This window comes from Labrus bergylta, chromosome 15, assembly GCF_963930695.1.
Source record: "Labrus bergylta chromosome 15, fLabBer1.1, whole genome shotgun sequence".
NCBI classification, from domain to species: domain Eukaryota; kingdom Metazoa; phylum Chordata; class Actinopteri; order Labriformes; family Labridae; genus Labrus; species Labrus bergylta.
In genome coordinates, this window is record NC_089209.1 from 26642499 (window position 1) to 26667801 (window position 25303).

The window sequence follows — 25303 nt, forward strand, 5'->3', positions numbered from 1 at the left end:
GAGCGGGTCTTCTTCTTTCTGCAGTGACTGATCTTAAACCCTGAAGGCCAACACGTTCACACACCTGCCTGACCTGGAGTCATTATACCCAGCGTAAGCCAATAGCTGAAGGAATAAAAGATTTTCGATAGAGATAGTTGGAACTTAGAGAGTAAAGGACTGAAAGACTTATTGTTGTCTTATTGTAGCCCAGTGCAGAGCTTCAGTGTGACTAGAAGTCGTACGCTCCCTTTAATCTTTTATTATTTAGATAAACTGAGTCGACTGTTCAGTGTTTAATAAATCTTACTAAACATTCAGACTGCACGACAATAAGATTTATCTTCTTCACTTATTTCCTTTTCTTTCCCTTTCATTAAAGAGCCCATATGCCCTTTTTGGGGTTCGTATATTTAATCTATGTACCTACTTTTGTACGTTCACAATAGCTAAAGTCCTAAAAAAGTGTCTGTTTTCATGTACTGCTCCTCCTTGCTCCCTCTACGCTCTGAGTCCGTCAGCTACACTCTGCTGAGCCCACACTGTTAGACCCCACATGGGCCAAGTCTGCTCTGATTGGTCTGCCGATCCGCTCTGTCGTTATTGGTCAGTTGCTCAGCACGCGTCTCGGAAATTTCAACATGAGCTGCTGGGCTTGCCACAATGAGCCAATGGGCTTAGATCAGTGATCTCACACTGACAATGAAGTCGGACTGACACATTTTTATCGAGGGGGGCTAGAACCGAGCGTTACATGCAGCTGATGCTACAGCTAACAGGAGGACGTAGGAGAAGCTGCGTTTCCGCGGACTTTGAATTTTTGCACATAGATGTGCCTAAAAATGCACAGGACACATGGAAAACACACTAAAGGGCAGATAAAACCAGAAAAAGAAGAATATGGGACCTTTAAACTGTAAACATGACACCGTTATTGTAAACAAACGTGATTTATTTTGTCCGAATTCAGACTTAAAGGCTTTATGTGATTTTTTCATCCAGCAGATGTCGCCCTTGAGCACCAGCATGAAACCAAAACAACTCGCGCTGCATTGTTGTGTTAGCATGCTAATGCTAGTGATCTTTATTATGTTCATATCTTCACACTGCATGTAAATTTACCTGAAATGAGCGTGATCTAGAAACACAGTTAAGCAGTGAGTACAGTATGTTATTCTTCTTTTCTCTAGTCCCTCAATTAAACAACTTTTATACGTGAGGGGTTTTCACTGGCCGTTTGTGTATTGCCTCAGCAGTCAGAGGTAGAGTTGGCTGTCTTTCAGTCTGAAGGTTAGCCATTTAAAAAAAATAAAGTTTGTGTTTTCAGTTCAGAAAATATAGCAAAGAATTGTTTCACTTCTCCAACTTATAAATTTCACCACCAGATCTACATAGTGCACCTTCAAAGCTCCTGTGAGAAACGTTCAGTTGGGTTGATTTTGGCGCCCCCTGTGGACGTCTTCTCTCTTTGCTCTACAGTAGAAAATGTAATCAAATAGTTTCTGCAGTGTGATGTTAACCTCCTCGTCTGACACAGACCTGGTGACACACGTAGAACACACAGAAAACATCTGAATGGTCTGGTTAGCTTTTTTTTTTAGCTCACATAGAGGCATCAGTACTAAATTCAGTCGCTATAATAACCAGACAAAATCTCCTCATTGGAACATTCAGTAAGACTTCTGCCCGCTTTGTTTCCTCACGTGGTTACACCAGGTGATCCTCTGTTTCAAGTCCATGGACTGTGTCTGACTGTTTCAATGAACATCACGCCTGCAGAGGAGAACAGGAAGTGGAGAGACCCCCATGAAACTGAGAGCCTGCATGAGGTACATGCCTTACTGCAGCACTTCCTTCTTGTGCTGCTGTCTGTTATTGCGCTCAGCACAAACTGACGTTGCTATGGAGAGACGAGGCAAACAAACAACGAGGCAACGAGCTTGAGATCAAGAACAAAGTTTCAGCCATGTGTCAATAAAGGGTTTGTAAAACAGAATATCTCTCCCCTCCCAAGTCAGATTCATCTGTTCATAGAGGAGTGAAGTACTTATCAATCACTCAAAACAGTTTTTAGGCAAATACTTTTTTTCGGAATAGCTTCTGTCACAAGCTCAGCTGACTATGAAATGCAACTACTCTTGTGATTTGCTAAATATCATGGGTTACTCATAGAAGACAGTGATATAGGATCATAGACTGTAAATACTAATGGATGAAGCCTGAATAATGTCACCCATCTTATACTGCAGGGGGCGCTGCAGTCCCATCGATGGTGGTCTCCATGCTGGAAATCCTGTCTCAGTCTAAATTTCAGTCAACCTAACGACAGACTGAGAGCTGGAGCTGAGGCAAACCATTACACCCTGACGCCTGACAATCAGGTCAGCTACACGCCTAACTATTGATAAGAAGTATTGTTCATAAAATCACAACAGATGAGTTATCAAAAAATGCACAGTGTGTGCTGATCTATTTGGTTTTTAAACCAGGCTGTAAACATGTTAATTTCTGTTGTAAAAACAGACTTTTTTGAATGGGTGTGTATGTGACTTCCTGTGCTTCCTGCAGCCAGCCTCTAGTGGACACTCGAGGAACTGCAGGATTTTGCACTTCAGCATCGACTTCATTTTTCAACACCGGAGGTTGAGTGTGCAGGACATGAGAGAAATGGGGAAAAGCTGTTTAATAAAGATGAGGGAAGTATTGAATTCACCAAAAAGGTGAAAAACAAACTTTATGATAAATAATCAGGATGAAAGCACTATCCTTAATTAAACAAACACATATTGGGGCGCCAGTGGCTCAGGGGTTAGAGCCTCCACGTATGGAGGCCATAGTCCTCCAAGTGGGCGGCCCGGGTTCCAATCCGACCTGTGGCTCCTTTCCCGCATGTCATTCCCTACTCTCTCTCTCCCTGATTTCTGACCCTATCCACTGTCCTATCTCTCCATTGAAGGCACAAAATGCCCAAAAATAAATCTTTTGAAAAAACAAACTAACACATATTGAGTCGTGTATTTCCCTCTAAGGTGATGAATATGATCATAATCTCAAAGTCTCCGGGTATAACTTGCACAAACTGCCATGCTACATGAATAACTTTAATGCTTTCAGGATGGCAGGAGACTTCACACAAGCGTTCCCCTGCAGCTTCTCGTCACAATGCAAACAGTGAAACTTCCTGTGGGCGGGGCAGCGAGCGCATTGGAGCGGCCGTGCATCTGCAGTTCATTTGAGGTTGTGTTTGACTTGCAGCCAGTAAAAGGCTGTGCTGTGGTGAAAGCTGCACTAAGAAAGGAAAACACTCTGAGCTGCAGAGAGAGAGAGATGAGGAAGCGTTGATGCTGTATTTGGATTGGAGGGTTTGAATTTTCAAAAAGAGTTTTCTTCTTCTTGTCGAGCTCAGAGTCTTTAGGTATGAGCAGCAGGTGCGCGTAATGTGGCACAAACATGTCGACCACCAGCTTCTGTTTATGTTAATAAGACACAACAATGATCTGCCTCTCCTCTGCTCACTCTGAGCTGATGGCTCATTTACAAAAAGACATGGTGGGAACATCAAGGTTATAGTGATTAAAAGAGAAGGGATCGTTCACCTTTGTTCACACACTTCCTGTGAGAGGGAATCAAAGGTCAACACAGTGATGTTAGTAAAGAGCCACGAGGTATGAATGCAACAAGTGGAATCATTATCAATGTCTGTTTTCATGTTTAGTGCTCTTATAAGATGTTTTCTTCTATTTCTGACTTTAATAACTCGACTATATCTATATATTTATTCTATATTTTTCACTTTTGGGTGCATTTTTCTCATACTAGAAATATAAAGATATGATACACAACAAAATATTTCTGTATTAAAATACACCAGGTGTCTTAACTAAATCTCCAGTTGGACGTGTCATGATGGACTCTGCTTCACATCTAAATCTTCAGGTACACGTCCACAACAAATTGACAATACAGGGGGCGCAGGGGGCCTGGTGGTTAGTGTGTTCAGTGTCTGATGTCCTCGAGGCGATCCAGCCTGTGGATCCTTTACATGTTATTCTCTCTCTCTCTTTCTCTTTCTCTCTCTCTCTCTCTCTCTCTCTCTCCATGATTTCTGACTCTACCCATGGTCCTATCTCTGAGTAAAGGCTTAAAAAGCCCAAACAATAAACCTCAGGAAATACTGACTCCACTAGGTGACTGAACTGTAATAAATGTGCCTATGTAGCTTGTTCTATAACAGAGTCAAGTCTTTGGGGAGTACTTCAGTACCAAAACCATTTTTACAACACATTTAAAAGCTCTAATGTAAGAATGGATGGAAGAGATTGAACAGACTTGCTCCTCAGCTTCTCTGCAGACACATACAGAGACGACAGTTCTGTAGCAGAGCAGCTTCAAGTGGTAACTATAAAGTTTACATTTACATTTTTTTTACAGCTTTTTCTGTGAAAGGAGTCAAATCCTGGAACTCGCTACCTGACCACTCGAAGCTCACTGCAAACGTTACCACTTTAAGAGAGATACCAAATCCTGGTTAGTTCAGCAACAGACTTGTACTCATGTTTAAATGTTTGTAGCTCTATCACAGCTTTAATTTAAAAGTTTTAACATTTTAATTACACAGAAGCCCTCCTATAGGACGAGTATTGCAAATCAGCAGCCGCTAAAAACGATATTGCATCGGATTGCTTTTTTTCAGTTTGTCTATGAATATATATTTTAAATGTCCTTTTACAAAAGAATTTAAAATATCAGTTGATTTTTATTCTGGATATTTTGATTATTGTTGCATGAAACATACAGTATTAGGCTTTATGGTGGTTTTATGTGTATCAGTATCGGAAATACTTTAATAATCCTGGGGGGACAATGTGGTCGTTACAGTTGCTCTCAAACACAAGAAATAAAGATTATTGAATAAAAAATAAATATAAATGGAATGCGAAGAAATTAGTAGGAAAGCACAGATTATCCCTAGAAAAAAAGACAATCAGAGGGAATTTAATTTATGATTTAATTTATGTGCAGTGTTGAACTGTGTAGATATTGCAGGGAGTATTGAATAAAAGGCAATGGTTTATTACCTTTTTATTTATATCATTTGGGGAACTCTTGTTGTATAAGTGTCCACTATTTCGTCTTTAATCTTTAATAATAGTCTTCCTCACATTTTCTTTTCTTTTATTTTCATGTGTTTTGTAACATTTTCTCAAAAAGTGCTATATAAATAAAGTTTGTTATTTTTATTAATTAATTAATTAGGCTATATAGGCTTATTCATATTATAATAACGAGAATATAGGTATGTTTGATTGTTTATAAATTAAAAACATTGAGCTGGTTTTAGTCTATTTGATTATTATATGTATTATTATATGTAAGTGTATTCTATAAGTATTTTTGTTTGCGATATTTCTGTAATTATGAGGCAGAAGTTGTTTTTAGAGATTTATTTGATCTGTTTTGACCATAGACTATTTCCAACATTTGTCAGACGGTAATTTGACACCAGTAAATAAAGTAGACGTCACTCGCTCAAAGCCAATCACAACTGATTTAAAACCCAGTGGTAGCCAATGAGATCGCGGATCTGTTTGAAATGAACGTCGAGCGAGCCAATCAGCAGCCTTCGCGCCTTTCTTGTCACTGGTGGTTTCGCCCAGAGAGGGAGGGAACGAGCAGTAGCTGTGTCCGTTTTTAAAATATACCGCTTAATAAATTAATTCCTCGTCTTTTTAAGGAATATTGTGTTCATCTCTTTTAATTACTGGGATTATTCGCGTAGAATCAAGGTAAGTCGGCACATCACACTCATATTTATGACGCAGAATAGCAAGTCGCCTTACGTTTCTCTTTGTTGAGAAACTAACTCTGCAGGCTGCAGTCAGGGCGCCGACTAGTTCCTGGACTCTCAACTTATTTCAGTGCGAGTTAAATTGTGTATTTGTTGTGATTGTACTTCCCCTTCGTAAGAATAATTTAATTAAAAAAAAACGGGTTTGTAATTTTAACTAAAAGATTTGGTGCTGGTTATAACGCTGCTTTGAGCGACCTGCATTTTTACGGTCAACCAGATTAACGGAGCGCTAGAATAAGATGGACAGAAAGTAGACGCCGCCCGTTCAGTGAATGGCAACCGTTGTCAGGGTGTTGCGCTAAGAGTTGCTCTCACTGCTTTTCGCACCCTTTATTTAAGATGTTATGTTGGGATAAAATGACTGAATCAAGTTGTATAAACATAATTTCTACGTGTTGGCGTGTTGATTCGGTTACGGATGCGCCTGATTTCTTCTGGTATTTGAATGCATGACGTTTTCCCTCCTCGGTTGTTTGTAAACGCGGGTGTCTTGAAGCTAACAAAGCTAACGCTAGGTGTTGTGAAAGAAACTGCTCCCCTTACATGACAAATAGGTCGTGGCCTGAATAGTTTAATTTGCTTTAAAACTGTGAGACAAAATAATATACGCAGGTAATAGTTGCATATCTTCACGTTTTGGACCTGGGAGATAAAAATTATGATAATAGCGGATGTTGCGATTTACAGGACATACAATTGACATTTGACGAAGCATCACTGCAGGGATTAAAGATTGTGTTGAAACCATGCTGACCTGTCCTCACACACAGTAACAGTAAAATCAGCATTGAAGAGAAACACAACAAGTTACTGCTTGTTTTGAGTCTAAAACACATGATTCCTCTCAAAGGGGCTGCATACCAGGTGGAGCTAAACAAAGTTTTTCCAACCCAAATGTGGGGTGGGGGTGTCTGCCCAATTTGTATTTAAAACTCCACCCACCCACGTTACAGTCCATAGCCTTTCATCAGCAGACCTGAGGACTGATGGGAAACTCTCAGCAGGTTCACATCCCACATGAACCTCAGCAGGCGAACCCGGAGAGCAACGCAGTCGCTTACTTTGGGTCTGTGACATTCATATGGGTTTCTCTCATTTCACTCTTTTACAGGATTACACACTTTACTAGTGGATTAGGAATATACTGCATATGTTTTGACTCTCACTTTTGCAGTAATCTTTGTGAGTCAACTTGTAAAGGGGTCGTTGGAGCCTTTCTGTATCAGTGGAGCTATTATGTGTTTATTAAAGCTCATGAGACTTTGATGAAGCACAGATCTACTTGAAGTGTCTTGTAAGTAGAGAGGTATCATTTAAAGTGCCGTAATATCTTTCTGGATCGGCGACGTGGATCTGCGCTGTCAGTCCGATATCCGATACTTAAATTACCTCAATATCGAACCTGATACAGATATTATTATACTTAAAAGCTCATGATAACTTCTTATCATTGATTGGCATCCTGTGGTCCTGTTCATGCTCCTCATGCTATAATTGTCATCATAGCAGATTTTCAACGCTCCTTGCCGTTTATTAAAGGGTGACAACCGCTGGAATTTAAATTGGCACTTGTGCTGACAGGAGGCTGTAATTAGACTCCATGGCTGAAGCTATCACCTACACACAGTGTGAATTAAAGACCAGTAACAGTATAGTAAGTTATTTAGCTGAATACTGTATTGATTTTCACAAAGCCTCGTCTGTATCACTTTTCTGTTCATTAGTTTACAGTAAAAGGATTGAATCATATTGATGTAGGCACGTGTTGATTTGCTTTACAGATATCCGGAGAGATAGATCCATGATGTTGATGTTTACTGCTCTGATTGCATAAAAAGATGAAAGTTTCCCAGTTGGTTTCATACAGGTGGTTGTTGTCATGTACTCTGACAGACATCCTAAACTCTGTATATATAAAAATGTATCTTATTTTTCTTTGCTAACAGTTTTTCAGCATATTTCTTTGTATTAAACTGTCAGAAAGGACTTGATTCATTGCTGCAGTTACTCAGGTGTTGTGTTGTGTTTTTGTAACATGTAAGAAAATGATGAGTCCACTGAACTTGATAAAAGTGACTCGCAGTTCTTACAGTTTCATGAGCTCAGTTTGATGCTTTGTTGTCCTCAAACCTCCTGGTAGAGTTGGAGCCTATCAGCCACCCTCGTGTTTTCTATGAGTTTAAAGGCTGCCGGTGTAAAAGTCCTTGCCTGGTGGGCTGTGACTTCAGCGGATCCCCTCGTTTAGATAGACGGCTTTGGGAAAACCTAGCAGCGACAGACCTGTCAGCAGTTCTGCAGCAGTGTGCTGGTTTCTAGACACTGAGCCTCCCTGGTCTCTAATGTGACATAATGCTGACCTTGCCTGGCTTACCTCTTTGTGTGGGCTTGTGCACTCTACAGTAGGGTTTTTTTTTTCTGCCATTAGAAAGTGTGCGCTGAAGTCTAGCCTCTCCGAATGTTTGGCGATTGAACCCAAAATGAATTAAATCTCATCAGAGTCCAAAGTTCACTTCCTGGTCTGTCTGACAGGCCAAAAATAAAACAGACAGAAATATCTTTTAACAGTGTGTTAATATGTAAAGTTGTGATTTAGAGGTTATTGTACTCATGTGTTTCTAAGTTTGATATTTCTACTCTACTAATATAAGTAGAGTAACAGAATAACAGCTTTGATTCATTCAGATAAATATTACAGAGCGTTATAAAGTCTAACAATGATTTATTACTTTTATGAAAGGAAGCCGTCAGCAGTTAATGAAGTACTTAAAATCTGCTTCAACAACCGATGTACACTTTAATGTATATTTATAACCTGCAGAATGTCAGGCACACCGCTGCGACCAGTGAAAATAAAAACATGTTCTTAACAGATTATTGATGAACTAGACCTGTCAACCAAAAAAAACAATCAGCGAGGGTCAATCAAAGAATTGGGATGAAACTATCGAATGTCAAAAAAAACAAAAAACGTGCAGATTGTAGAGTAAGCTTTTTCTGTTTGCCAGATTACATTATTGTCCGCAATTATTGTTAAAGGTGAGCCTTTAAAATGATGGTGGTCAATGCTTTCAGTGATTTAAATTTTAATTTGCTATACAAATAAAGTATTAGTAGTAAGTAATGAAGTATTATTGTTATTATTAATTCAGCATTAAGTTAAAAATGGCCGACTCAATATTGTCATGTCTACAAAAACAATTCACTTTAATTATTGCAACTTTTAAATGACCTCACTTTATCCTCCATTAAATAACACTGAATGTATCACAACATTACTGAACTGAACTGAACTCTCATTACTGAAGTCCAGCAGGGTGACAGACATTTGAAGTCTCATTTCTTTAATGAAAGGTCGGCCTTGCTTCTCCACTCATGTACAAAGTGACATTCACACGTGAACATAGTTCAGATTAGATGTCATACCGGTCAGACCTTCTCCGTCTCATCTAGTGTAGTGTAGAGGCTTGAGGTTTTTAATGGCTTCACTTCCTGTTTTAACTTGGGCGGCTGTGGCTCAGTGGTAAATGCGGTCGTCTCTCAACCAGAAGTTAATTGGTTTGATTGACCCCCAGCTCCTGCAATCACAAATCCGATGTGTCCTTGGGGAAGACACTTTTGTTGGTGGTGTATGAATGGATGAGTTACTTCTGATGGACTCTTTACTCAGCAGCCTCTACCATCAGTGTGTGAATGTGTAGGTGTGACCTGCAGAGTAAAAGAGCTTTGAGTAGTCACAAGACTAGAAAAGAAATAAACAAGCTCAAGTTCAAGTATTATTTAACATGTTGTTATAAATAGGGCCAGCTGATCAGGGATTTTTGAGACCATTATTGATATTAGGGAGAGAAAAAAATCAGATATCGATAAATCTGCAGATATCTTAATTTGATCTAAGTTTGCTCTTTAGAGATAGATAGATTTTGATATACACGTGTACTGCTTTGATTCCTCAAATGCAGTTATCAAACACTTGAGGAAAAGATAAATAATGAAGACAAGATGGTCACTCAACTGTTCGTACATCAAGCCATGATACTTGTTGTAATTCATATAGCGCCCTCTGCTGGTGTAATACAATAAAACTCTCAATTTACTAATGTCAGCGCATATCTGATTAAATTAGCCAATATTATCGGCTGGATGGTTAAACGGTTGGGCTCTAATTATTACCAAGTTGAAGTTCTCCATCATCTTTCCATACTTGCTCTTATCCTCAGCCTTTTTGGACGACATGTGCACTCACATCTTAAGTGTTATATTGCTGTCATGTTTTGTGTGATGAATCTTTGTCTTTCTAAACTTTAGAGACTGAGAGCTGGTTGAGATGCCTCTGTAGTGAACTGTCTTTAAGGCGGACTGTGTTTAAGTTTGAGATCATGCTGTGCTTTAGTTTGAACATTGAAAGAGCAGGGTGCCTTTAAAAAGCCTTTCATTGTATCCAATTATCCTTCTTTGCAACACTTAACTATGTCCAATTAGGCTCATCTGCACTGACAGATTTATTTTGTGAAAACAATCACATAAATGATGCCAAATGAATACAACTACTTCTCTTATGTCCCTTTCTTCAGAACCTTCATTGATAAAATAAAATAGGGTAAAATAAAAAGTTCCATCTTTGCCCAGTAGTTTCAGAACTCTGAAGATGAAAATACACTATATATGAAATTTAAATTGATGATTGTACTCACTTATTCCATCAATAAGTCCTTAATATCCATGGACGGGGATATTCAGCACAGTTTTTAACTAAAAATAAGAAAGAATGCACGGTGCATTGCAAAAATGTCATCATTTCCATCTTAATATCTGTCACTCTCCAATAGATGTTTGTGGCTGAATGAAAGCTGCCACATACTAACTGTGAGTCAGTTTGTTAGTGTTTCATGATTATTGGCTCAGTATGTGTTGATGTTTCCCCCTCCAGTAGGCGTGGTTAGCAGAGTAACCTCTGTTTGCCTTTCTCTGTCTCTCTTCCCCCCTCATCATATTTCACTCTCCATCTCTTGTTCCCCGTGTCTCCTCAGGTTAGGAAGGATGCCATCTGTGAAGTACCAGAGAGGGGACATGGTGATGGGCCGCTGGCCGGGCAGCAGCCTGTATTACGAAGTGAAGGTGCTGAGCTTCGATGCCAAAAGTCAGCTTTACACTGTCATCTACAAGGATGGAACTGAACTGGAGCTCAGGGAGCAAGACATCAAGGTACTTCAGCATTTAGTTGTTGGAACGGTTGCAGATAACCTCTTTAGGCATAGGAAGAGGGTAAATTATATAAAAAGATGACGTTGACTTAAAAAAAACTTTAAAAGCAACATTTGATTGTTTATAATAGTTATGTAATCGTTTCTCAATCCATATTTTTCCCCTCAGAATGCAGCTGGTTTCCAGACCCGTTCTCGCTCCCGCTCTCGATCACCAGGCCGTCGCCGCAGTAGGTCACGCTCCCCGGCAAGGACCACACGGCGTACGTCCTCCCGAACGGCGGCAGCTGTCGCTGCTGCAGCGATAACAGAGAACGCTCCGTCCTCGCGCAGAGACGCAAGGCTGAAGGAGGCACTCGAAGTCCGGCTCAGTCCCCTGGTACGTGCCACAGCAGCCTTCTGAGTCTCCTGTCATGAGAGACGGCAATGTTTGAGTGCTGATGAATAGAAAGAGAGAGGTGGAAAGAGGTTATCAAAGAGTGGGAAAGGGTTAAAAAAAAATACAAAAAGTATTTAAACTGAGAGTAATTCAGCTGGCTTTAACACCTTTATAACATGTTGCTGTACGTTGGTTTGTTTCTACACTTCACACCTGCACATAACCCATCCATGAGGGGTTTATGTTTTTGAGTGGTACTCTTGTCCCTCCCGTTCTTATGAATTGGAACTCCTCATGTATCTCATAAACACCTTCATGGTCGTCTTGGACCCGATGATAAACTGATAAGAGATTTCTCGTCAAAGCCCAAAGCCCCCATGACCTCACAAAGCTCTGATTTATAAGTCAAGTACTGTTGCTTTGATGGATTTCTCAGAAGTTTATTGAGTGTACACTTGAGCAGGGTAATATCTGTGAAGGTGTCACAATGTTTACATACTGAACTGTCATCATTGTTTAATGTAGGCTGTCACGAGGTTAGGTACTGGTTTAGTTTACATCCTTCACATTCAGTCTTACAAACATGTTCACGTCTGTAGTAGGTGTAGGTGAAAGCTTTGAGATGCCGGGACATGAAAGGATGATGTTGAAGGGGGGGGGGGAAGAAACACAAACTGTTTTGCTGTTTGACGATGTGTGAAGGTCGTAGAATTAAACGTATAAAAGACGATCTAGTCCATGGTGTGCTGTCCTCCACCATCAGTACCTTGTCATTGTGGGGAAATGTGTTTCTGTCTGTCCTTCTGGATTGTGACCACAACACTCACGCTCCCCTCTGCCTGTTCCTCACCTTGTTGTTTTTTTTTCTCTCCTTTTTTGTCTCTCTCTCCATTTCCATCAATCTCCCTCCATTGTGTGACGGACAGGATCAGACAATACCCGCCGAGAACAATAGCAACAATAAGCATGAACAGAAAGAGGAGAATAACACTGCTAACAAAGTGAATGAGGTGAGTTTTCTCCTCTGATACCTAAAAGAGCTTCATCTGTTTCCACTGAGAGAAGCTCGATACATCTGTAGAGAAACACACTCGTTCACAGACGACAAAATCATCGACAGCGAAGGCTAAAACTGCAAAGTTTGAAGGGCTGAAAAACGTTCTGTCTTTGAGCCACGACAATAGAAACCCTCAGATGCTCTTTTATTCAAAGGCTTTCTACTTTGAAATGACTCTAATCAGATAGGTTACACACACACACACACACACACACTAACCCCCCACATGTTCCAGGCACTACTCTCTTTCTGGTGGTGAATGGGCTTTGAGGTAAGTCAGAGCTGCTGGAATGTCATGATGCATGCACGTTGGGGGGGCCGTGTGTTTTCCAGCTGAGAGAGGCTCCCCTCAGAAGATTGTACTTCATTGAGCCAGTCACACGGCACGCTGACATGTGCCTCCTCTTTAGTTTCAATGACAGCTTTGCTGCTCTACACCAAAGAATAAAAAAAGACTCGTATAGACAGCAGTGCAGGTGTTTCACTTCTTTGTTTTGCCTTACTCTCTACGTCTGTTTGGTTTCTGGTAGCTTGTTTTTGTTTTTAAATCAGATGTCTAAGTAGAACAGCAGACCAACGATCTGGCTTCTCGTGTCACTCTTAGTCAGTATGACAATGTGACCTTGTGGTAACCTTGTGGACTATGTGACCTTGTGGTAATCCTGAATAGGTAGACCCTCAGAAAGAAGCTTTCTGAGGGGGGACAATAAAGGAGCTCAGTCTGAGCCTTTTTTCAGTAAGTAAAGCCATATAATGACTTCATCAACAGAATACGTCCCCTTAACGAGACAATCTGTTGGAAACGTACTGTTAGATATGATTCTTTAATGTTTAGATTGTGATTTGATCTTTTTCAGTTGAACAACCTTTGTCTTGTTTGATCTTAGTGTACTGATTTTCACATGAGGAATTCATCCTTACTGCCAGTTGTGTTAAAGTAACACGTTTATGAACAACAGTACAGAAGGCCTGATTCAACTTTCCTGCCAGATCAGTTCATTTCTTTTCCATTGTTGTCGTTTGGACTCGTTGCAGACTGTTTGCAGCTCCACTCATATAACCAGTCATTCATGTGCTCAAGATATTCAAACACAAGAGTTCTGTAAATGTTCTGTTAATGTTTATCACACGAGGTTCAAGATACACAGAACTGGTCCAAAAGTAAAATTCTCTGTACTTCAGATTACTGTGATCATCATACAGGGAAAAACGCTGCTGTCTCTCTCTTCAGTTTGGAAAGTTCTCTTGGTATCAGATAGTGTTATTTAGACAGATAGCAGTTTGTAGATTTTTACTTAATTATGCAACACAAACAGAGTGAGAGAGCCAGCTCCTGCAGCCACATGTCAGAGTGTCCTTCAGCAAGACACTTAACCCCAAGTTACTCCTGCTGCTGTATGAATGGATGAGTTAATTATGATATTCTCTCACAGCAGCCTCTACCATCAGTGTGTGAATGTGTAGGTGTAAAAGAGCTTTGAGTGGTCAGAAGACTAGAAAAGAAATATACAAGCTAAAGTCCATTTAGCATGTTCTATTTGTTTGTTTACAACAAAATGCTAAATCCGAAGTATTCAATGTGTTCTGAGAGTGCGTCATGGCTGATACATCCCGCCTCATGGACTCTCAGCACTGACCGGACTTATGACCCCACTACGTTAAAATTGTTTTCATTATGTTTAACTTTGAACTATGACATGTGAGTTTTTATGAATTCCAAATAAGTATTGTTCTTTTCTGTCTTTCTCAGGTGGAGGCGGAGCCTGAGAAGAACCAAAGCCGATACAATCTGCGCCGCAGGAAGGACGACGGAGATGCCAAACAAGCCGAGGTCAAACCAGAGCAGCTGGAGGAGAAGGAAGCCAAGCTGGCTGCAGCGCCTGCTGCCATCCCAACCCCGCTCGACTTTGGAGGGAAGATAGGTAGATTAATGATGGATAGGAAAGCCATTTCTATATACGGCTGCTAGCCTCGGTGCCCTTCTGTGCTAGCATAAACCATGCATACGTTTCATTCTAGGTGATGTGACACATTCATGAACCAAGAACAAAAGCAGGATTATTCTCTTAACTTAATTGTACTTGTCATAAACTACTTTCTGATGATTGTCGATTGTTGTAAACAAAGCCTATCAAGTTTACGTGTCCTGGTTTGTCTTTTCTTTCTAACAGGAGCGTACTTCTGGTTGCTCTTCCTGCCGGCCTGGGTTCTCTTCGTGGTACTCCAAGTAAACTTGGAAGACCCCAGCCTCGCCAACTTCCCCCCTCCTCTGCCCCCCCTCGAAACCTTCTGGGATGCCCAGGCATTTGGATTTGTTGTCCTCTGGATGTTATTCCAGGCCTTGATCTACATCCTGCCAATTGGAAGGGTGAGTGACTAGCTAATAGAGATTAACTGAGGCGGTTTTAGTTCCAGACATTTCTCCTCTGTTAACTAGTGTGAAACATCATCAGTACGGGTTTCCACTGAACCAACAGACAGAGGTGGAGATGTTTCAGCTTCCTAGCTCCCTGTGTTCTCGTTTGCTGGAAAGACACACGTGAAGCAGCACAAGATTTTCTGTTAACTCTGGCAGGAAGTGGAGATTGGATTAATGGTCAGGAGTCACGGTTAATGAGATGATCCACAGGAAAGAGGAAGTTGTTTGCACTCTTCTCTACACTCACTCAGATTACTTCCTCAAGACCTTCATCATAAACCGTGTAAACACTTTAGTGTTCAGTTAGTCAGCCCAAGCAGAAGTTTCTTCTTAACAAAGATCAAGCCCGGCTGTCAGACGTCTTTGATCTTCTCTGTCCTGTCTCCTCGTCTGTCCTCGGGTGTCTGAAATCATCTGATTTAGTGCCTAAAGTAAATGTCAACCTGTCAGATAAAAGTATGTGTGAGCTTACCGCGGCTGTCCTCACACCCTGTGAGCCATGAATGCTATTAACCAGCGAGTTCATTATTGATAGCACAACTCTGTTACGCTCTGCCAAGACATGGATCTGTGTGGCACAAGTTTGAATACACGCATGTGGCTGTAGTGCTTTCACTAGGAAACAATGACGCCACCAGCCTGTGTAAAAAGAGGTAGAAACACAGAGATTTGTGACAGCTCAGGTCGAGTCCCGGTCTTCTACATGTTTCACTCTGACTTTAAAGAGCAGAAGCAGGCGGACTGTGTCGAGCCGCTCTCAGTGTTTACTGACTCTCTAGTACAACAGTCGACCTGCTTCAAGTTGTGACTGACGACTCGCTTGTCTCAAGTTGAAACGCTTTTATTTTGAAAGAGCCATATAAGGAAGTGTGGTGTTTTCAGCAGCAGTTGCTTAACGCGCCTTCACAGGAGACACAGAAAACTAAAACCACACAGATTCAGTCACAAAACTACAGATTGTAGACACAGTGACTCAGTGAAACATTCCTCTTTAGTCTTGTGCATTCTCATGAGCTGAGTGAGGGCATCACTGGCTTGTTTGAGAGGGAGAAGGAGGGTCGTAGTGTGTTCACATGTGCCACTCCTTTTATTGTTGTAGTACCACGATATAATACTGTTACTGCAAACAAAAATACTGTGATGTGAATTAATTTACCCTCCTCTGGTTCCTTGTGAATGAGTTATTTTAATTGGTCCGCTATTCTAATCCCAGTATCTTCTTTTTACCTCTCCAGCTGAGTGAGGGGATGCCACTTAGGACTGGGGAACGGCTGAAGTACAGAACCAATGGTGAGCTCTCTGTCTGCTACTCGTACCGCAGTGAAGTCAACAAATGTTAGTAAGTGCCACTCATGTTTCTTTTGTGTCCTCTGTCCTAAGGGTTCTTTGCCATCCTGTTGAGTTCTGTCCTGGCTGCTGCAGCAGTGCATCAGGGCTTTGACCTCACCTACATCCACAGCCACTTCCTGCAGCTGGCCACGGCCTCCTTCCTCATCTCCGCGCTGCTCAGCATCTACCTGTTTGTCCGCTCTCGGTACGCTGCCCCAGAGCATCTGGCATTTGGGGGGAACTCTGGTAAGAGGAAGGCTTTATATTTTCCTGATTACTGCTCAGATTTATTGCGTGTTTCTGGTCGTATTTTTGACTCAGCTGTTTCATACTTTTTATTTCATTTTTTTCAACAGGACATGTGCTGTATGACTTTTTCAAAGGACGTGAGCTCAATCCTCGCGTCAAAAGCTTTGACCTGAAATTCTTTTGTGAGATGCGCCCTGGTCTGATTGGCTGGGTGAGCAGACACATGTCTTTGTCTTGTAAAATCTGAGCATGTGACAGACTTCAAAGTTAATTTTATGTTTTCATTCTTTCATTTCTCTATTTGTTCATTTGATCTTTTTATTTTCAATACTGCTAATAATGGATTTAAAGAAACTGGCACTATTATTTCTTTCCCCACACTGCCCTCTAGTGGCCATGTGTAGAATTAACTTCCATCCTCAGTCAGGCAGGAAGTAAGTGACAGTGTTGTGTTTTCCTCTGATTCAGTCGGTGCAGACGTTCAGCTTCGATTATTTGGCAATTTGGATATTTATCTTATGATCACTGAACGTCAGCACAAGTGTTCTGGATTATAAAGCTAAACATTTGCAATCGTTGTGAATAATTGTGTTTGTGTGTATTCTTCAGTGTTTGATCAACTTTGCGATGGCGCTGGCTGAGATGAAGCTGCAGGGTCTGGATGCTCCATCATACTCAATGATCCTTGTCAACCTCTTCCAGCTTCTCTATGTGGTGGACGGCCTCTGGAACGAGGTGAGCTCAGCTAATCATGACACGCTGAATTATAACACATTTTAAAATAGTATTATAAAGAAAGTGTTCTTTTAAAGACATTATCAACTCTGTAGTTTAAAAACAGCTGATTAACCGTGTCTTCCTGTTTCCCCAGGAGGCCATCCTGACCACCATGGACTTGATGCACGATGGTTTTGGCTTTATGTTGGCGTTTGGGGATCTGGTGTGGGTTCCCTTTACTTACACCCTTCAGGCCTACTACCTGGTCAGCCACCCGAACCCGCTGAGTCTCCCTGCCCTCGCAACTATCGTCACACTCAAACGTAGGAAGGAACAAATTGTGTTATTTAATACGATGTTTACATGTACTGTAGATCTTTCAGTCTGCTTCATCTTATAAACCATACTATATTAAAAAGCTGAGTGTGCAGCTGCCCCCCAGACTACTTAACCACGTGGTCTGGGCTGGGCTGCTGGCTCCACTTTTCAGCAGTTTTCTCATTAGGTCATAGTCGTGCTTTTTAAGGAAGATGGGGTACTAAGTTCAGGAAATGAAATCCAGTGAGGTCTCTCAGCAAGTTGTTAGTGTGCTGCTGATCCATACTTCATAATGATAAACTTAAACATAGTTCAAGAGGTCAACTACTGCACTGCCAGCTAGCAGGATTACAAACTCCATGTGGGGAAAACAGATGAAATTAGAAAGAGCTACAGAGAATCCAGAATATGAATCACAGTCTGTGTTTGGAGTTCTCTCAGAGGGAACAAAAGGGTTAAAACTGTCTTCCTGCGGGATGATTTCCACTTCCTTCAGGGAATTCTACAAAGTTCAGTTTACCATGTGTCTTCACTTTGTGGAGCTTGTACTCTTTCTAACTGGAAATGGAAATAAACTGTAGGCATGACACGTGCGTCTTTATGTTTAAATTTGTGTCTTCTGGTTTCTCTCTGTTTCAGTTGTTGGCTTCTACATCTTCAGGACATCCAACTCTCAGAAAAACGCCTTCAGGAGAAACCCGTCAGACCCCAAACTGTCACGTAAGTTCTCTGCTTAAATGTCATGGTTTCAAAATGAGTCAACTGGAGTGCAAGATGAGTCAGAGAGAATACAGTTTACATACAGGAACTTATAGGAAATTCAATGCGAGTAACATACGTAAATTTCAAGATATGTTGGAAAAGGTATCTTTTGAAAATGTTTTTAAGGAGAGTGATGCTAATTTGGCTTACAATATATTCATGAACTCATTTAATTCAGTATTCTATAAAAGTTTTCCTTTAGTAACTTGCTCAAAAAGGTTGGATAAAGATAATAATTATAATGCTTGGTTTACTGCAGGCTTGAAAAAATCATCAAAAAAAAACAAAACTCTATAAACGATATATTTTATGTCCTACACCCCTAAATCAAGCAAATTCTAAATTGTATAAGAATAAATATAATCATCTTCTTAGAGTAGCCAAAAAAAGCTTTTTCAGTCAGCAGTTCAAGAATTCTGCAAGGAACATCAAAGCTACATGGAAAATTATAAATCAGCTACTCCAAAAGAAAAAACCATCAACAATTTTTCTGATGGGAAAACATCCATCACAAGTCGTTTCGATGTTGCTTGGAAATTCAATGAGTTTTTTGTGAATGTGGGAACTTCCATCTCTAAGCAGTTTGGCAACACAAATGAAAGTCCAACCGATTATATCAGAGGTAGCTTTCCATCATTTTGCTCGTTTGATCCTCTTAACTGTAATGAGATAAATTACATTTATTATAGAGCTAAAACAATCTGCCCCGGGTCATGACGGCATTAGTGCAACCCTTGTTAAAGAGGTAAAAAGATCAATATTGAAACCGCTCTTGCATGTTTTTACGGTGTCCATGGAAACTGGTACTGTTCCTTCTGATCTTAAACTGGCAAAGGTTATTCCACTTTTTAAATCGGGTGATCCAGGACATTTTACAAACTACTGTCCCATCTCAGTTCTTCCATGTTTTTCCAAAATCTTAGAAAAACTAGTATATAAACGCATCCTCAAACATTTGAACATGCATTGTAGCCAGTTCATACATGAACTGTATGAACACCAGTATGGATTCCGAAAAAATCACTCTGCCTATATGGCCCTCTTACAACTAGTGGACAAGATTCATTCTGCATTAGAAAAAAAAGCGTTTTCATGTGGTATTTTTCTGGATCTCTCTAAAGCATTCGATGCTGTAAATCATGAAATTTTATTAGCTAAACTATATAGATATGGATTTAATGGAAATGTCCTGAAGTGGCTCAGTAATTATGTATATAACAGACAGCAGTATGTCAACATAAATGGTGTAGAGTCTGAGAGAACTATGATGCAGTGTGGGGTCCCACAAGGGTCCATTTTAGGACCGTTACTGTTGCTCATATGCTCATATACATTCACGATCTTGCAACAGTATCAAACACAATATGCCCATTATTATTTGCAGATGATACTAATTTACTTGTCTCCAATAAAAACTTGTCAGAACTCATGAATGAACTAAATGATGGCCTTCTTGAATATTCAAAATGGTTTAAAACAAATAAGTTGGCATTAAATGTGAAAAAAATCTAACTTCATGATATTTGCTGGAAAAATGAAATATAACTCTGAAATGGTGAAATTGTATATAAATGATGAAGAAATGACTAAAGTAACATCAACAAGATTCTTAGGGATCTTAATTGATGAGAAACTTACATGGAAAGATCACATCATCTCTGTCTGTAGTAAGGTTACAAAATCTCTAGGAATTATTAGAAAAAGTTGTGTTTTTTTACACTCTTCTTGTATCTCAACATTATATTACAGCCTAATATATCCATATCTTACTTATTGCAATATTGTATGGGCCAGCACTTTCCAAACATATCTTCATAAAATTCTATTACTCCAGAAACGTTTTGTCAGAATGGCAACTTTTTCCAAGTCCTGTGATGCAACCTCCCCTCTTTTTCTGAAGTGTAACATATTGACAATCTTTGATATCAATATTCTTCAAATAAGTATTTTTATTTTTAAAGTTAAATACATGAGTGAAAACTTGCCAGACAGCTTTAAAGCATTTTTCATCTTTAATTCTCAAGTGAACTATTACTCAACTAGACAAACCAATAACCTATACCTAAACCTGTACATCTCGAGGACAGTACTCAATAAGATACCGTGGAGTCAAATTATGGCACACGCATATTTATTTACTTAATGATTCTTTGTCTTTTTCTAGATACAAATTGAGACTCAGAAATGCGTTGATGTCAGAAAGATTTGTCCTGCTTTGCTCTATTTTTATGTTTTCAGTGTTTGTATGTAATTTTAAATTGGGTAAATTGTATTTGCAATAGTAAATATTCTTACTTTATTTTTTACTGTATTTTTATTTAACTTTTGTTAAATCTCTTAAGGTGAGGTTTTGAGATAAGCCCTCATGGGTTTCTACCTCACCTGCACATGTGTTTTATTTTTTATTTATTATTTATTTTCTGTTTGATTCTTCTTTCAAAAAATGTGCAAATAAACTAAAACTAAACTAAACTACAGTTATGTTTATGTAGAAATACTCAGATGATGATTCTTTTGAATTTATTTGGCACATTTAACAGGAACGCTGGATTAAACCCAGGAACATGAATATCTCATGACATGGGGATTTAAAAAAAATAGTAATATATCACATATTCATTATTATTATTATTATTATTATTATTATTATTATTATTATTATTATAAGATCAAACAGCTGTTTTCATTAACTTTTCCACCAGAGCCTCTTTTCCATAGCTTAGTTTTTGTAACCTTCAGTCTACCAGAAGTTCTCGATTGTTTTTCAAAATAAAAGTATGTTTGGACCCACACAGGAAGTAAAGTAGCCATAGCTCAAGACAGGCTCAGTTGGTAGAGTAAATTTTCTCTCAACCTGATGGTCGGGGGTTCGATCCCGAGCTCCTGCAGTCTCATGTCAGAGTGTCCTTGGCCAAGACGCTTAACCCCACGTTGCTCCTGTTGTGAATGTGTATGAATGGATTAGTTACCTCTGATCGAATCTTTACATAGCAGTAAGTGAATGTGTAGGTGTGACCTGCTGTGTAAAAGAGCTTTGAATAGTCAGAAGACTAGAAAATAAATATATGCTAAACTCTAGAATAGACAACCTGCTATTTCAATTAAAGATTCAGTGATCGATCGTGACCTTAGTTTGACCCTAGTTTAACTGTGTTTGTCTGCTCTGTCCAGATCTGAACACCATCCCCACGGCGACAGGGAAGAGTCTGCTGGTGTCTGGCTGGTGGGGTGTGGTCCGCCACCCCAACTACCTGGGAGACCTCCTCATGGCTCTGGCATGGTCGCTGCCTTGTGGTGAGTTCACATTAAAGATGAACGTTAAAGTTATCAAACAGTAAGAGAGTTATTCAGAGTGACATATCCACTCTCACTCTGGGAAAGATGGAGACACCGACCAGGCTGGCTGAGCGACTTTTTCACATCTTTTCTCTGTCACGAGGTCATAATCATGCACTTAAAGAAGACGATGGTATATAATTCAGTAAATAAACCTTCTAAATCAGGGGTGCCCAACCTTTTTTTAAATAAAAGATCTACTTTTAAAGTTGCCAGTCTGCCGAGATCTACCAGTCCACATAGTGAGCCGTAGCCTTTACTGACAGCCTACAAACGCATTTAATACTCACACAACAAACAGAAAATAATTTCAGAATTTTTTTTTTTAAACTCTTATTTTAGGGTATTTTGTATTTATATCACATGTGTTTTTCCCTTAATTTAGTTTACAACAAACAACTTTAGTCTGTGTGGAGATGCTCACAGACTACAGCAGGCTGCTGTGAGATGATTTTGCTTTTGTTAAATTAGCTGCAGACACGGTGAGAGTGAACGGAGTAAAGTCCAACCGACCGTTTGACCGGGTCACGTGTGTTCACGCCTCGGCCCGTAAAGATCAACTGTGTGTTGTAGCACTAAAAGTGCGTGCGTGCGTGCGTGCGCTGTATGTTGGTGTGTCTCGTGCCCCGTGATGCTCACAGTCATGACAGCAGAGAGGAGCAGAGAAAGGAGCAGAGAAAAGTAGCTGCAGCTACATCTATATATGACTTTTTGGGAAAACATTTACCCCCCCCCGGTTTTACCTGCACGTCATTGCGCATGCCTGCACTCTCTCTTGCGCGTGCGCTCTCTCTCGCTCTCTCTCTCGCCCCCCCGCTCGCTCTCTCGCGCTCTCTCATGCACGCAGCAATTTCATGAATAAATGAAAAATTAAATACAAACAGGTCGGAAGTATACTTGGGCTCCCAACACAGGTATCGTCTATGTGTGGGAAACACTGCAATGAGATGAAATTGAAATCACTTTTCTATTTTACAATTGTATTTTATATTGACTAAACATCTCGCGATCGACTGAGAATCAGTCAGCGATCTACCTGTCGATCGCGGTCGACTGTTTGGGCACCCCTGTTCTAAATGAAAGAGTCCTATATTAAAGTTAAAGAGACACTAGGAGTCTCTGCTTCACAACAGTCACTGCAGGCTGAGAGCTCGACTAGTGGACTGTAGCTGGTGGGAGAGAAAACTCCACATGGTGAAAACAAACAACTGAAAGAGCGACACAGAAACTGCACGTTGTAGACTTGGTTGAACACAATAGAAATCTTTTAAACCTTAAACTGCATCATTTACCGGTGCGTCTTTTATTTTCATCAATCTTTATTTGTATAGGGTCAACTCATAACAAGTGTTATCTTGAGACACTTTACAAAAAGCAGGTAAAAGACCTTACTTAATGCTATGTTACAAAGACTGGCTTAATCCATCATGGGCACTTTAGCAAAGCAGCAAAAGTTACAGTGGTAAGAAAAAACTGCCTTATTAAAAGGCAGAAATCTTCGGCCAGATCCCCGGCTCATGACGAAACAGCCTTCACAGGCCTAGACTGCGCCGGGCTTGTTGTTCAGGCAGCCCGTCCACCAATGATCCCTGAATTTTACGAAGCCGTTTAGTCACCTCAAAAACAAGTATCTCAGAGAAGTCACTGCATGCAATACACACTGAGTGGGAGTGACTTTCAGTTGTGTCATGTCGACTGACCTCACAGTAATGACGGTGCCTCAGTATGTTATACTGGGATTTCAGTCAGACAGGTATATAGGACACAGCTAACTTTGTAGATGAAAAAAAAAAAGTATTAAAAACGGTAACAAGTTGTCTTTAAAGATGACAGCAGACAGCGTACATGATGACTTGTCATTAGTATTTAAACGTGTCTCTCTCTTGTCCAGGTTTCAGTCACCTCCTTCCATGGTACTACATGATCTACTTCATCATCCTACTCGTGCACAGAGACTCCCGCGACATGACCGAGTGCAGGAGGAAGTACGGCTCGGCGTGGGACGAGTACTGCCGGACTGTCCGCTACCGGATCATTCCCGGCGTCTACTAAGAAAAGTGACGGACTCTCGCCCTCTTTGTCCCAGCGTGACGCCTGAGACGCCTCACTAGACAAACCCAAAACAGCCAACGGATTGACCGACTGATTTGTATTTTAGATTTTATTTTTTACCAAGAGTTTTTAAAAAAATCTCCTCTGTGGACTTGAAGGCGCTGCAGAATATTTTCAGGAAAACAAAGATGCTCATTGGTTTAACGGACTGTTTGAAGAAATGCCTTCTCTCTTTTTATTTTTATCTAAAAAAACCTCCAAATGTTGGTTCTAAAAGTTTACAAAATGGGCAAGGAAAAAGAAAATGCCTCTGCTTGGGACGTCTTGTTAGGATGTATATTTTTGTATATACTCATTTGTTTTTATACCGCAGGAAAACTCCCAGCGTGCATCACTTCTGCTCAGTTTCCCTCTCCGCTTCACGACGTTCAGCTCGGCTGTGATGAAGCGCTGCGTCAGAATGTCTTCCTGCTACGTGTGTGTGTGTGTGTGTGGTGACGCTGGGGATTGATGATGACTACAGCGGAGCGAGGACTTCGACCTCTCTCAGGACGCGGATCAGAAACAAAGTGTCTCCATGAATTTCTGGTGTAAAATGTTTTTATAGAAATCTAGTTTTGGACTTGAGAGTGTACAAATGATTTTGGTGGTTTCAGGAGAGATGCACTAATGTGTGTCGGGTATTTTATTTTCTTATATTATGGATTCCAAAGTGTGTTTGATTTGGCTTTGCTACCTCAGGTTCACTCACTGTCCAGTCCCTCTCCCCCACCCCTGTCTCGTTTCCCCTGTGGGCGACAGTGTGTGACATTATGAGTGTGACATCCCAACTTTAGAAAAAAAACACGATTTCAACAATGATGTTTCTGTCTGTTCTGAACAAGCCTCAGCCCCATCCTCACTTCACATTACCACTTTTGTTATTGCGCTCATGAAACTTGTATCTCCCCGCTACTTCCTGGATCACGTCTTTTATCGTGACTTGTTTTTTTTTTTGTTGATTTTTGTTTTCCATCACTGCCACATGAATGAAGCTTTAATGTTCTCGGTCATCTGACATTTCAAATGAAGTTTATAAACTGTGACGGCGCGCGGGGCTCGTGAATGTGCGTGCATTTATAACCACTGCTTTTTACAAATAAGTCTTTTTTTACGCTCGTGCAGCTCAAGGCGAGGTCAGAAGTAGCGACACAGCAACTAGACGTGGTAGCGTTTCTTTTTCTGCTGTGCTGACTGAAAACCATGTAAATATAGTTTGTTTTTAATCATGTTGTTTTTCCAACACGTAGCCATCATAGTCATGTTCCTCATTAGATATTTAATTTTGCTTTTCTTATTTTGTCATTTTAATTTGGACCGGAGAAGTCTGACACCTGTCACCTGATCACACAGGAAACACGTTCCTGTTTGAACACATCACTCTTTGTTAAAGAGAGCAATAATCTGCTTCTGGGAGAAAACAATGAAGAGTCTCTTGGTTGATCGGATTGTTCCATGAGGACGAAACACATCTGTTATAAAAAAAAAAAGAAGCTTATCTGTACGAATGTTGCAGCATGGAATAAAGATTTACAGTATTTCTTTATGGCTCTAGTGAGTGTGTCTGAATCTTCTGATTCACAGAGGCTCTACAGGCTGGATGTTCAGCTGCAGT

At 40.4% G+C, this 25303-nt stretch overlaps 1 protein-coding gene across 2 annotated transcripts; it reads left to right on the forward strand.

The window, feature by feature from the left end:
• The first annotated feature begins 5618 nt into the window (after positions 1 to 5618).
• Positions 5619 to 25234, forward strand: lbr (lamin B receptor). Of its 2 annotated transcripts, none has more exons than XM_020652431.3 (14): positions 5619 to 5765; positions 10858 to 11032; positions 11201 to 11410; positions 12337 to 12420; positions 14218 to 14389; positions 14639 to 14835; positions 16122 to 16176; positions 16267 to 16461; positions 16572 to 16675; positions 17074 to 17199; positions 17336 to 17504; positions 18139 to 18219; positions 21433 to 21555; positions 23489 to 25234. In XM_020652431.3, exons 2-14 carry the CDS (start codon positions 10868 to 10870, stop codon positions 23647 to 23649), a joined length of 1842 nt encoding a protein of 613 aa, XP_020508087.1. In that variant the 5' UTR covers positions 5619 to 5765; positions 10858 to 10867; the 3' UTR covers positions 23650 to 25234. The 2 variants fall into 2 exon arrangements, with proteins under 2 accessions (XP_020508087.1, XP_020508088.2); XM_020652432.3 differs by lacking the exon at positions 5619 to 5765 and adding an exon at positions 6763 to 6896.
• The last annotated feature ends 69 nt before the right edge of the window (positions 25235 to 25303 follow it).

Bases quoted from the DNA above. Each gene is read 5' to 3' on its own strand.
- lbr (XM_020652432.3), top strand. From the start codon at position 6,817: ATGGGAAACTCTCAGCAGGTTCACATCCCACATGAACCTCAGCAGGCG. The intron at 18,220-21,432 runs GTAAGTTCTCTG...TGCTCTGTCCAG, and splicing joins GTCAGACCCCAAACTGTCAC to ATCTGAACACCATCCCCACG. The intron at 21,556-23,488 runs GTGAGTTCACAT...TCTCTTGTCCAG, and splicing joins GGCATGGTCGCTGCCTTGTG to GTTTCAGTCACCTCCTTCCA.